General features: G+C 38.4%; 1 protein-coding gene across 2 annotated transcripts in view; it reads left to right on the top strand.

The window, feature by feature from the left end:
• The window catches only part of TESK2 (testis-specific kinase 2), a 78,036-nt gene that overhangs the window by 12,482 nt on the left and 52,101 nt on the right, over positions 1–13,453 (top strand). For both annotated transcript variants that reach the window (XM_009287301.2, XM_009287300.2), the window contains exon 2: positions 9,674–9,795. In XM_009287301.2, coding sequence (XP_009285576.1) covers positions 9,674–9,795 — 122 coding nt within the window. The remainder of the gene's footprint in view (positions 1–9,673; positions 9,796–13,453) is intronic.

Genomic DNA, 13,453 nt, shown 5'->3' with positions numbered 1-13,453 from the left:
TATAAAAGCCAGTGCTTTTATAGGGCATAGGCTGTGGGGAGAAGTAGTAATAAATAGGCCTTACTCTAATAGATCATTAATACAGGAATTAAAAACCTCATCTGTGTTATTATTCTTTATGGACTGCACAATTGGGGCAAAATACTCACTTCATCCTCACTCATGTGTGAGTATCATTAAAATTCAGAATTACCTGCCTGACTTGCAGGGCACTCTTACTCTAACATTTAGCAGAATTGAGAATGCTTTGAAATACAAAGTAGAATGGAGGGCTAGTTCACATTTGTTATCTGAAATAAGTCCTGATTTTTATTTATTTATTGTCTGACTAGAAGTCTTAAGATATGCATGTAATAATCACCTTATAACATCAGCTGAGGAAACACTGGGAGTGACTCAAAAGCTGTCACCAGGTAGCAGATCTAATGAAAGCCTTGCCTTTTGTAGTGGTGTTGAAAAATTTTAAGAAAATTTTCAAAATCATATTTCCGTAATACTGTTTCCTGCAGTCCTACTTGGCATCACTACAAGTAAAGTCTAAAACTATGCTGAGTGAAGCAAATTAACAAACAGGGGAAAGAGAGTTTTGCTTACACTATGTTTCACTTTCTCTGGTTTGGTCAGCTAGCTTCTCTGCTGAAGAAAGAAATCTTTGGAAATCTGGCAGAACTATCATTATACCCTGAAAGTGAAGGATTTGTTTCTTTAGTAGAAAGCCAGAACAAAAATCACTGAAACAAATTTGATGCTAAAAGAATACTCAGTCAAAAAAATGAATATATATTAATGTAAAGTTGTCCATTTTGAAATGTACTTAGCACCTGTTTGGAAACTTGGCCTCTTCTAACTCTTGTCGAGCAGCTGATATGTTGAATGTCTGAGGTAAGCCTTTATTGTCCTCACAACTAGTGAGAATGCTTGCAAATTCTGTCAACAATAAGGAAGGCGCTCTGATACTGTAACAAGCGGGACCTTGCAGTAAGAGATAACCCCCTGGTTGGATTTTGTGTTTAGTACAGTGACTTCTGAGTCCTTTGGGCCTTTGATTTTCTTCTGGAAGAAAAGTTGTGCCAATCTGAGTATCATTGTGCAGTTTCCCAGGGGCAAAGCAGATGGCAAGATTCCCTTGGCACAGACATGTTTGTAGGCTTTTTGTCTTGTTTTCCATAATAATTTCTCAAGCACAGTTAAATGATCTGTTTAGTTTTCTGTTCTGGATGGAGATGTGCTGGGTTGGCAGCTCTGGGATTTTCTGCATTTTGCCAGCTGGCAAACATGCACATTTGTGTAAGCTCATTCATAGCTGATACTGAGAGACAGGTGCTGATTTATTGTTCTTCAAATAACTGTGTTGGCATATGTCCAGTATTAACACGACTGTGCCTAGAGAACAAGAGTGCATCACTTAAGACCATTGTGATGCACCTCTCTGAACACTTATTTACTGGTATTGGGAAGGGGGGAAAGTTAAATATATTTCAGTGATGGATTTCACTGCCTGTGTCTGGAGAATGTGTGTGTAATGGTATTACATGTGCATGTGTTACTGACTAATATGAAATCTAAAAATAAAAAGTGCAAATTATTATTGATGGCAGTAACAGAAATGTTGCTTACAGTCTCAGATCCATAGGGAATGCTTCCTCATAGCTCCCTTAATAGCTATTAGTAATGATTAGAGAAAGGAAGCCCAAAACCTGTATGATACGGCTTCTGTTACTCTTTACTTCTCCAGTTGTTGGGAATTCTGTGTGCAAGTCATCTGAAATGTCCTGTTCCCAGTAGCTGCTGATGCCATACCCAAATTGTAGGGACTCCCTTCTCCTTTCTTCGTGAGTCCCCTCTGTCTGGGGGTTGCCATGGCTGCTGACCAATCTTGCTGTGCCTGAGAGTGCTTCAGGGTGGCTGCATGGCCCTTCGTGTTGGGCAGCAGCAGGCACTGCTCTGCGTGGGTGGGGCCTTCTGTTTGATGGTCTTGTTGGATTAGGGGTTGAGGAGAGGACAGAGCTATGAAACATCCACTGGAGGAATCGATACTGAGACAGCATTGCTTTGTTAACTAATCCGTAGCTGACAATACCTCTAACACTGAGTCACTAATGACAGTTTGTAACTTTCACATCAGCTGCCTGCAATTAAGTCCTGCAAATCCAATCTGTAGCCTTTACTGACAATGAGGAGACACATAAGAAATTGCATGGTATATTTAATTGGCTACTTTTATGCTAGGATAACTTAATTCTTATGAAAAGCAGTTCCATGAAGGCTTAAATAACAAGAAACTATTTAGAAATCTTGTTTTTGGATGTAGCCTGAAAGTTATTAAATGTAGCAATTTATAAAAACTTAAGTATCCTCAAGTAAGGAAAATGTAGCTCCTTTATACTCCCTGCTCCCTTCTTATTTGTGGTTGTGGTCAAGTCCTAGTGCTGCAACGGTGATTATGGTAGCAAGAGCTGTATGCCAGCGGGCTCTGTTCTGAAATGTGAGATTGACTTCCTTGCTCATGCATGGTAACATTTATTTGAAAGATTTATAAGGGAAAGGTAGGGAAATTATTTCTGCCCAAAATAAAACTTTCTCTCAGGGTTCCCATACAGATTTTGAAAACAAACCCAACAAATGTGTTTGATGAATAGCGATGATGGCATCATTGGTACAGTGGGTGGGGACTGTGTGCTCAGTACCAAACTGTTAATATACTGTGAAAGACTGAAGGTGCAATGTATGTCAGGAAAACTCAGCCTGAAGTGTTTCTTGCTTCAAAAGCATCTGCAGATTATGTAAATACCATCATCTTTCATACAGGATAAACCCATAGTAACACAGGAAATATTTAACCATAAGTATTACAAATTAAATAGGAAAATAAGGACACAGATACAGTATCTCATTATGTATTATCTTTGGATGTTACAATAGTCATTTGCAGATGTCAAACTTCTGGTTTCCCTGGCAGGTAGATAGCAGTATTGCCTTCATTTTATAGGTACAGTTAAAGAGGGAAGGAAAGTAAGTGAAGTAGCATGCCCAGGGCTGTTCAGTGAGCTGATGATAGCTAACATTAAAAATGGAGAATAAGCTCCCAGTTCTGTACTTCAAACTCAGTATTTCTTTTCCTTTCCAGACTATGATACTAGACTCAGGTATAAAGTACATACTTGAGGTATATACTGAGGTTGTGGTATAACAACGCTCTTCTGCATTTTCTTGCCTGGTACTTAAGAGGTGGGCCCATGTTCCTTCTCCTGGATTGCAAAGGGAATTTTATATGGCTACGTTCTGCTGAACTGGCTACAAAATCAGTCAACTTCCCCACCCGGGCTGTGCCTGTTTATCTCTCATCTCAAACTGTGGAACAATAGTCCTCTGATTAATTTGTGCTTTCTCTCAAAATAAGACTGTAGTCTCTTTTTGCCTTTATGATTTGATTGAGATCAAGTTAATGGCAGAGAGATATGCAGAGATTCCTATCAATAAATGGTTTGTTTAAAATAAATGAATGCTGTATTTTTGGGCCCTGGTTCTACATTACAGTGGGCAATGAAGAAAAACAAAATACAAAAGAAAAATTGAGGGGGTTTTGGCACACACAAATGGATTTACAAAGTATCAACGGTATCGCTGTCTCACTAATTATAAATTCACTTTAGTTTGGCAAAAAAATTGGAGAACTCGTTTGACTGTAGGTGTGGAATATGCTGTAGTAATTGAACTTGCTACTTTGCTGAATTGGTGATGCTAGAAGTTACTAAAGTTATCGAAGTAGAATCTTTCTTTGATGACCAATATCAAGCCTTTGTACTAAAGGGAAGATGGTAAAGGCTCCAACTTCTTCTGTGTATTTCTCACAACTGTTTTTAGTAATAGAAATTAGTGGAGTCACAATCTGTCAGGCTTTTAAAAGGTTTTGGGTTTTGTTTTGTGCCTAGTTTCTGTACATCTTCTGAACCTGTGCTAAAGCTCTTGTAACACACACTGACTAGTTTTGTTTGGCAAAGTTTTGTTACACTTGGCAGGCTTCTTTTTTGCTACAAGAAGTTAGAGTGTAGTGACATTATATACTACTACTCTGAAAACCACTACAACCCAATCTGACTCCCTAGCATCAACGCAGCAGCTTAATATTATCTGGACTGATGTATTTCTTTAAGCTTCTATTTGTCACTTCAAATTTTCCTAGTGACGTGAGATTTTTGACTTGATATAGGCATCACTACTATGAATATGTGTATCTGACTGTGGGTACATTTTAATGTTTAGAAAGACATCTGAGATTCCAGTTTTACAAACTGTGATCTGAGCTGAAGAACAGGTTTGTCTTCTCAAGTAAAGGGAGCTTTTTCTTCAGTCAAACATAGAGTTATACTATATAGCATAGTTGGTGCAAACAGCCTAGAAAGGTAACTAAGGTAATGTCTTCATCTCTTGTAATCACAAGAGAAAATACTCGCAAATCAGATGAAGACACTTAGACCGTTACAGAAAAGAGATTGATAGAAGGTGGCATAGATAAATAAAAAGTCATTTGACCTTTGCTGTTTATGTCACTAACATGAAGGCTGCAGGCTGAGTGTGGAGGAAACATTTGAATTGGTGAGTGTAAGGTTGGTGAGCCAGTATAAGTAAAAATAATATGTGCAGCATTTTTGTAGGTAATACAGTGAGCTCAGAAACAGGAAGCAAACTCAGGGAAGGTCATCTATTTGGACTAGAGAGGGCTGCTTTTAAAATGGTACTTTGGACACATGGCAGGAAAGGTGAAGGTGAAATGGCCAGATGAAGATTGTGGTGTGTAAAAGAATGAAGGAAGAATTAGTGTGGGTGCTGGAGATAAGAGAGGCAACATGATTTTATGTGGTAGGCTCTATAAGATCTGTAAAAGTAATTAAGCATTGAGGCTGGATACCAGAAGAGGAAAGGTAAGAAAAAACTGGAAAGCAATTAAATGCAGTTTTGGAAGAGAACAGTGACAAAATACTTCCAAATCGTCGTTATATAGTTGGAAAATAATGAAAATGCAGTGAAAAACTAGGGGCAAAACTGAAAGTTGTACTGGCAGATTTATAACATCAATATTGGGAAATGTTCTTCAGATGCTCATTCCAAGGACACCTGGAAAGGCACAGTTAATAGTAAAGGTCAAAAAGGCCTTGTGAAAGATGAAATCGGGCTAGACTTCAGCTATTCCTTAAATGCTCCTCCCCCTTCGGTCCAGGCAAAAAGTGGAAGTAATATAAAGGTTTGGGTTTTCAGAAAGCCCTGACATATCTGTATGACTTAATAAATAAATATTTAAATTATATTTAGGGTTTTTTAATAATAAAGAATTTTGTAGCTAAGCAGCAACCTGAAAATTAAAACCACCAATTTTTGCAGGATATTCCTCGTGTGAACTCGGTACAGCATTTATATAGCGAGTAGTTCTTTTGAATGTGAGCCCTGCTCAATCACTATTGTGAGATTTCATTCAAATATATTACTATTTCTGTACCTGGATCCATGACTTCCCCTACTTCTCACCTTCTTCTAAAGAAAGCAGCAAGGTCCAGGATCAGAACATGGTTTGGAGACACAGTGAGCAGGCAGGCCATGCACTTAGCCATAGCCAGGTCAACGTACTTACAAAGTACTTTGATCCTAGAAGAATCAGAGTGCAAAGGGACAGTTTAACTGCCTGCCAGCAATAAAATAGGGAGGCAATATCTGGTTACTGTGACCTCGGAGATGGAGACACATAGGTAAGCAGACTGAGAAGTCAGAAGCGAGTGCGAAGCAGCATGGGAAAGCAGCTGTAGGATTGTCAGAATATTTCTAAGCAGAGACATGATCATCCAGACATCACTGAAAGGTTACTTGCTCTGATATGCCAGGAACCCTAATTAATAATAATGTCAACAGCTTTAATAGCTTTACAGCAGTCTGCTAGTTGCATCAGTGAAAGGTTTGAATTGCATGAGTGAATCCCTGCTTATGTTGAGTATACAGGCATATGCCTGAGTCAAACTGCCTTGTAAACAAATGTTAAATTGGATCAACAATATTTCCGAAATACTGACTAGTTTTACTTCTGGAGTGGTCAGGTGGTTGAAACATCACTTCCATGCTTTCATTGCACAGAGGTGGCCTGAAAGGAGATGAAGAATTAAAACTAAACAGTTTGGCAGGGTTTTGGCAAGGGATGCCAAAATAGACCCAAATTTTGTCTAGGGTATGACTGACAGGTAAGCAGGCACAGAGGGTAGTGTAACTGATAGCTCCTTCTATGTAGATGATCCGGAGCTTGACCGAGACCTTAAAGATAGGACCTGTCTGTTCTCTGTTGGCAGTCCGTTCTTGCCACGGAAATACTGTTTGCTGGTGGTGCTTCAGAGGAGAGAACACAATTACCCTCAGGTATCCTCCAAGTGATTAGCATTGTGTTCCATAATATATAAACTGGTATTTGATTTTACTCATAATATTGGGTATTGTCCTCTTGAGAAGATGCCCTCCCACCTTCAGTTCTGATTCTTCCTCCTTGCTTAAAGGGTAGGTAGCAAGAGAGGAAGAGTCCCTGTTTTCCCACCTCTCCTTTGGTTTGATTAGGTGATTTGCTGTTCTATCAGGTTTGGCAGTAATACACCCTCCAACATCAGAACAATATACAGAAGTTCAAATAAAATCGCTGGCATTACCTTACAGTGTCCCTTTAAGTGAAACAAAGCATAGCGCAGTGTTGGGTGCTGTTTAGAGATCAGTTACATGGACAGAATATGCTATATATGCTAGAAAGCTGAGCTATTTCCAAGCATGGCGAAAATGATTTTATAAAACAAATGAACAAAAAACCCCCAGACCTCACCACTGAACCTTGTTCAGTCTGTCAAGACTGAAAAGACTCCAAAATATCCTTCTGAAATGGAGGATGAAAAACTTTGTCTTTGCAAAAGCAGCTCAATTTTCTCTGGATGTGGAGTTAGTACTGTGGACAGTACTGAGGAGCAGTTGCTAACCACTTCCTCTTGCGTATCAGACCTGAAAATCCAGGAAGCATGCAGGACACAGTGCCCCAAAAACTTACCCACCCTCTTTTCTGAGGTTTCCCTAGTTCTAGAAGAGCGGTCAGAACAAGGAAAAGGCAAAGAACAAGGAAGAAGGTCCTATGATAGGTTCTACTTTTACCTCAGAGCTGAGGCAAAACAACTTGAAATTTTGGCACGGAACTGAGTGAATTATAGAAATGGGCAGGAAATTAAGAGGTAGCTAGCAGAGTTAATGAGAAGGCAAATACTGCTTAAGACCACACTCCATCTGAGTTCCTGCTCACCTTCTACCTCTGTTCATTCCCTGTTGGCAGACCTTGAAGCTTCTGTGTTAGTGGAAAGCTGACTTCTGAGGAAGTTCTGCTGAGAGCATCTCTCTTCCTGTAGGAGTTAAGTTCGTTCAAATTCTTTCCTATTCCCTGCAAATCCCAAATTACTCCACCACAACACCCAAGATTCCTAACCCTTCTCCCAGAGGAAGTGTGCTGATTTAGCTGCTGTGTATATAGATACATAGCTTTCAAATTGTCCTTTTTTCTTAATTTAAATTTGCATTGTTGGAACAAATCTTCCTTTCTTAAGTCTATGAAAGCATTTTTTAAATTTTTTGTTCCTCAGCCAAAGCTTTACTGCTAATAAGACCAATGTATAACTAAAATACAGATTTTTAAAAGTCTGTATAGACATTGACCTGTCCAGCTTAGCTTGTTCATTCAAATTGGCTGGGTATGCAAAAGCTGCATAATTAAAAATTAATGAAAGCACACAATACACACAAGAAACCTGACAAGTAACAATAACCTCATCAACCTAACATGCAATCATCCCGCTTAAAACCAATAAGCATGCCAAACAGGCAAGACAGGTTACGTGCAGAAGGATTCTAGATTATTTTACAATGCACTAAAGCTGTAGTTCGACCAGTTTTATTTTAAAGCCAGTATTGCCACTGAAATGAGGAGCCCCATGCTTATGAACTTGCTGTTGGTTTTCAGTGCTGGTTTCTATATACTTCTCCACCTCCTTTCTCTGATCCTTCTTGCACTGGGATTACTGGGTGACTGTGGGTGAGGCAGCTGAGGAGCTCATGGGCGGGGGGGAAAGCAGGAGAAAAAGCATCTGTGGGCTATTTTTCTACTCACTCAGTTCCTCGATGTTGTTTACCACACTTAACTGTGGTGTTTCCAGTGGTACCCTATACTTCAAACTAGGATGGGAATAGGCAACTCGGAGGCGTTAAGCCAGGCACGCATCGGAAACATGATACCCTTTCCTCCTAGTACATCCCTGTGCTGAATTCACGGTGCTTTGTGTTTAGGTGAGAATGTTTAGCTGAAGTATGCCCCTTGTTCTTGAAGATACGGTGTGCAAATAAACCTTGAAAATGGGTATCACTTGCTGCCTCAGACCTACCAGTGAGCCTCACCTCCAAAAAACATACCCAGCTTTCTTGTTGCATCTGCTTATCATGAGTTCAGCTGTTCTTTCTGTAACTCATGTATCACAGCTAAAGAAGCCTTTTATTGGAAAAGGTGAGCAGAGTCTCCTGGAATAAAAGGAGGCAGGCTGCCATTGTTTAAAATATAGGTAGTTTGTATGTACCTACATCATAATGTAGATTTCTATTTTAAATTAGAAAGCTGATGAGAGTCTTAAATTCTTGCATCACAGACTTTTCTAAACTTTTTCTAATCTCCGTAAACATGAATGAGTTTGCCATGGTGGTAGTTCAGTGCTTTGAGAAGTACACATTTTCTGTTTATGAGCTGCAGGTACTGATGTAGGAAGAAAATAATGGGAAAGCAATTTCCATGAATACTACTGATATGCATGTGGGAATGCCCAACTGCAAGGGCATTCTAAGGCTTGGCAAGTCTTGCACTATCGTGACAACTCCTTTCTGATAGTAGCACACATCTACATAACATTGGTCTGTTTGCTGATGACAAATAGGCTAGTTTGAGAGTATCAATTTAGAAATCATGCATTTCTGACTGAGGAAGGTAACTCTGAATGGTGTGCTGGTTCTGCGCAGTTGCTAGAGAAATCCTCTTTTTCATGCTGACACTCTGCAGCCACTACTGAACATCCTAGGCTAGGTAATACTGTGTCCAGTAACCTCTCTGCTTTGCAGCAGGGTTGGTATGAATGCTTTCTGTCCACTGAATGTACAATCTGGTTCGTGGTCTTGGTTCAGAAGTAAACATTGAATACCTCTGGACTCTGCCCTGTAGCTGCAACCAGCAGGTCCTCTCATAACACATTCAGTGGAACAATGACACCAACCACTGTAGTGGGAAAAGAAGAGGGATATGGGTGGAACGAAGATGAGTTTCATAGGTCTTGGAGTAGGAAACTTTCTCTCCCTGGACAAGTAAGTGGCTTCCTTCACTTGTACTAAGAAGTTGATAATTTTTTTTTTTCAACTTCGTAAGCTTTCTGTCATCACCAGTTGCAAGAGAAGAGCAAAATACCTTTTCACATTTGGGTAGTATGCGTATAGAAAGTCATCTGTGTGATAAAGACTACAGAAATCAGAGTATAGATCAAGTTGTTTGTCATGAAGGATCTCTAAGTTGTACTACAACATTACTGTTTTTTCAGTCTTGCATTTCATATCCTTACCATTTTTTGCTTGTATCCTATAGGTAAGGCACAGAACTTCAGACCAGGTAATGGCTTTGAAGATGAACACACTGAACAGCAACAGGGCAAACATGCTGAAAGAGGTTCAACTTATGAATAGACTCTCACATCCAAATATCTTAAGGTATACTGGCTTTTTTCTGAATCGTGTAGAGATCGGTTGTCTTTAGTAGAGCTTTCCTATTTCCAATTTTTATTTATTTATTTTTTATTATAGCTGTATCTGTTGTGAATGTGTTAGGATCAGCTTTTAATTTAATGGAAGAAGGGGAGGAGGAAAAAAAGACTTGAGGAAATTGAAAATCCACATGATTTTGGTATCTGGAATTTACCAGTAATGAGTAATTTATTTCAGAGAAAAACATGTTTTCACATTATAAATTTCTGATGAATCAGTAAAATGATATGAAGAGTGAAATTTGGCTTTTCTTAATGAATTTAAATTATTGCAAATTTAACACTATTCAAATAATCTATGGTTACTAATCTTGCAGATTAACAATGCCAAGTGCCATAGCTTCCTCATATTTTTAGGTCTGTTTTCTAGTTTTTAGCATTTCTTATTGTAATATTGCAAGGTGGGATAAGAGGGACTGAAGAAAAGAAGCTAGAGTTGAACTAATCCGATTCATCTGTTCTTGAAAGGGAAAAGGTAGTTCTTGCGTGGCAATAGATTACTGGATGCAAATGCAAAATGTTTCAATGTGTATCTTGTTATTCCTTGAATCTTTTCAGTCTTGGTTACTCTTTTATGATGATGTGACAAGCAATTAACATAATTAGCTGAAGCCATAACATTAAGAAGTTTAAAGGTGTGATGACAGTGCACCAAATAATTGGTTCTCCTAAACTGCTGTTGCACAGCTGGGATCCATTTTGATGGTCGCAGGCAGCATAGCTCTTTCTGAAAAGTTTTGGAGACAGTGAACTTTAAGTAAGTTAATATCCTCTTCTTCACCAGACTGTTAAATAATACAGACATAGTACTGATTCCTAAAATCCTTTATAGCCAGCTTTTCTAATCCTTGAAATCCTGGCTCAGTCTTCATCAACTGATGTGTAACAATATTATCTTGTTTGTTTCCTTCAGTATTTTTAAGGAGGCATATCAGAAGCGTTTGGACTATCTGTAGGGAGCCTTCCATTAATTCATGCCTATTTTCTATTATTTTTTTTTTCTTAAAACCCCAAAAACCTGTGAACTTGGAGAATTTTTACTCATAGTAAACTGTATTGGTTTTATCACAGTATGTTTATTCAAGTGTTGTGGTAATCTGTCCCTAATTAGAATTCTTAGTCTGTTTTCTCTGCTCCAATGTGAGGTGAGTTCCCAGCAACTCCTCTGGCTCTTCTGTTTGTTTGTTTGGTTGGTTGGTTGTTTTGTTTTTTTTTTTAAATGATGTCAGATATCTGGCTTTTTAGGTTTCAGGATCATTAATTGTTTCTTATATCTATCCACCGCTTCCTTTCCCTCAGAATCCTTAGATAAGCAGTGTATGATCCTGGGGACTGATACAGCTGCTTTTTTAGTAAGGTTTGTGCAAAGAATAACTTCATAGGATTGGCATTGTCAGAATCATGAAGTCAGTACACTTCATCAGGTTCTTATCAACTTTGTGTGGTTTGTAAATCTTATTTTAAAAAACATCTAGCTTTACAGCTCTGTTCAAAATAAAGTATTTAATTTGGGCTGGGGTGAGGGAAAGTAGGAAGGGGCTAGTTTGACAGGCAAAAAGCATTCAGTTGCAGCTTAACGTTACCCTGCCCCCCCTTGAATGGGGTTATACAGGTGTTACTGAGAACAAAAGTTACTGTGCTCAGTTCTGAGTAATTGCTGAAATTTAAATGTCTTATAATGTCTAAGAGATCATATCAATGATACGCTGGTCCCCTCTGGCCTTAGAGCCTATGAATAATTTGAAGTTAGTGGTGTTGCACAGATGGTCCTGAAGAAAGAACAATAATGTATTGATTTATGCATGAAGCAGAAAAAGAATTGCATTTTGTCTCCCAATTATTACACAGGATTGATAGAGAAATCTTTTTTTCTGTGTGTTCAACTAAGCAGTTATGAGTGAATACATAAGAAATAAATTACTTAAATAGAAATGTTTTATCTTTGCATAATTTGTTTTGAAGAATAAACTACACTTGCTTTATGAATTGCTTGATTTGAGGCTTCTTCAAAGAGAGTTGGTTCTCTGGTAAAAAATATTGCCTTTTTCTTATGTATTAGGTAAGTACCCTTGCTGCAGGGAGCAAGAATATTCCTACAGAAAATGCAAATGAGAAAACTGTATTTAGTTTTAATTTATTCTTTTATTCAATAACAATACACAGTAAAACTATTATTTTTCTTTCTGTAGCAAATAACTTGGTGGTTTTGTGCTAGTTGTGTCATTTTATTTTTGGTTTAAAATCACGTACTGCAGTGTTTCCATTCCCTTTATATCTGAGAGAAGATTTTGCCCTTTTTAAATGTTACCTGTCTATGTGTCTATATGTACCTGTATACGTACACACACATGCATGCAAACATCTGTATTTATGTTTCAGAAACCTATAAATCATTGGTGCTTCTACTAGTGTTGTAAAAATTAGTTTAGGACCTATTTCCTACTTTAGAAACACATTAAAAATAATATTTGATAATAATTTGCTTTTACAGCAAAGCGGTGAGAGGTGATAACATTGTGTTGCCAAGTAAGAGCAGCTGGAATAGTATGGCTGAGAGGTCACTAGAAAAATGTTCTATAACAATGTGTTCCTGCTGAAACATTTTCTGGGATTATTTTTGGAAATTTTAAGCTTGTATTAGTATTTAAAGGGAATGATCCTCTTCCAAGAACTTCTAATGTATAAATTCTCCTTTCCAGGGACTATGGGCTACCCCAGTTTGCTGTTAAATGTTATTTTCTTCACTTAATTTCTGTCCTTTGAAGTTCTTCCTCTATATTACTGAGTAAGCTGTTTTATCACTAGCATCAAGTTTAATTCTTTATTGATTAGTCACTGGATCTCCTCCACTTGCCTTGAAGGTGTACTCTGATTTTATGTAATATATACATCTGAGCATCTTCATCTTCTGTAAGCTCTAGGATTACCTATTGTTAACTGTAAACAAGTTACTTTCCTTAGTGCTGATCTGTTGTTTGCCAATAATGATACTAGTGGATTCTTAGGCTGAAATGTTGAGGTCATGTGCAGTAGTTAATAGTTGCAGGTAGAGGGCTGTGACGTGCTCTGATATCAAATGGCTTGTAAAATTATGAAACTGGATAGATACTGGCTTTACAGCATCCAAAGTCTGCTCTCAACCTATTTCAACATGTGCAGTTCAGTCAGTTAATGTTTTAGAAAGTGAATGTCAGATTCAGCAATGATGCGTTTATTTTAGTATACTAAAATTTTCCCTAATCTGTGTGTGGTTATGTTTTTGAACATCCTGATGCTTTAGTACCTAAAATTTGTAATTAGAATCATAGAATCATAGAATAGTTTGGGTTGGAAGGGAGCTCTAAAGGTCATCTAGTCCAACCCGCCTGCTGTGGGCAGGGACATCTTCAACCAGATCAGGTTGCTTGGAGCCCCGTCCAACCTGACCTTGAATATTCGTTTCCAGGGATGGGGCATCCACCACCTCTCTGGGCAACCTGTGCCAGTGCTTCACCACCCTCAGTGTAAAAAATTTCTTCCTTATAGCTAGTCTAAATCTACCCCCCTTTAGTTTAAAGCCATTCCCCCTTGTTGTGTCGCAACAGGCCCTGCTAAAAAGTTTGCCG

Source organism: Aptenodytes forsteri, unplaced genomic scaffold, assembly GCF_000699145.1.
Source record: "Aptenodytes forsteri isolate BGI_AS27 unplaced genomic scaffold, ASM69914v1 Scaffold119, whole genome shotgun sequence".
NCBI classification, from domain to species: domain Eukaryota; kingdom Metazoa; phylum Chordata; class Aves; order Sphenisciformes; family Spheniscidae; genus Aptenodytes; species Aptenodytes forsteri.
The sequence above is the reverse complement of the archived record's forward strand: the minus strand, read 5'-3'. Positions and strand labels throughout refer to the sequence as shown.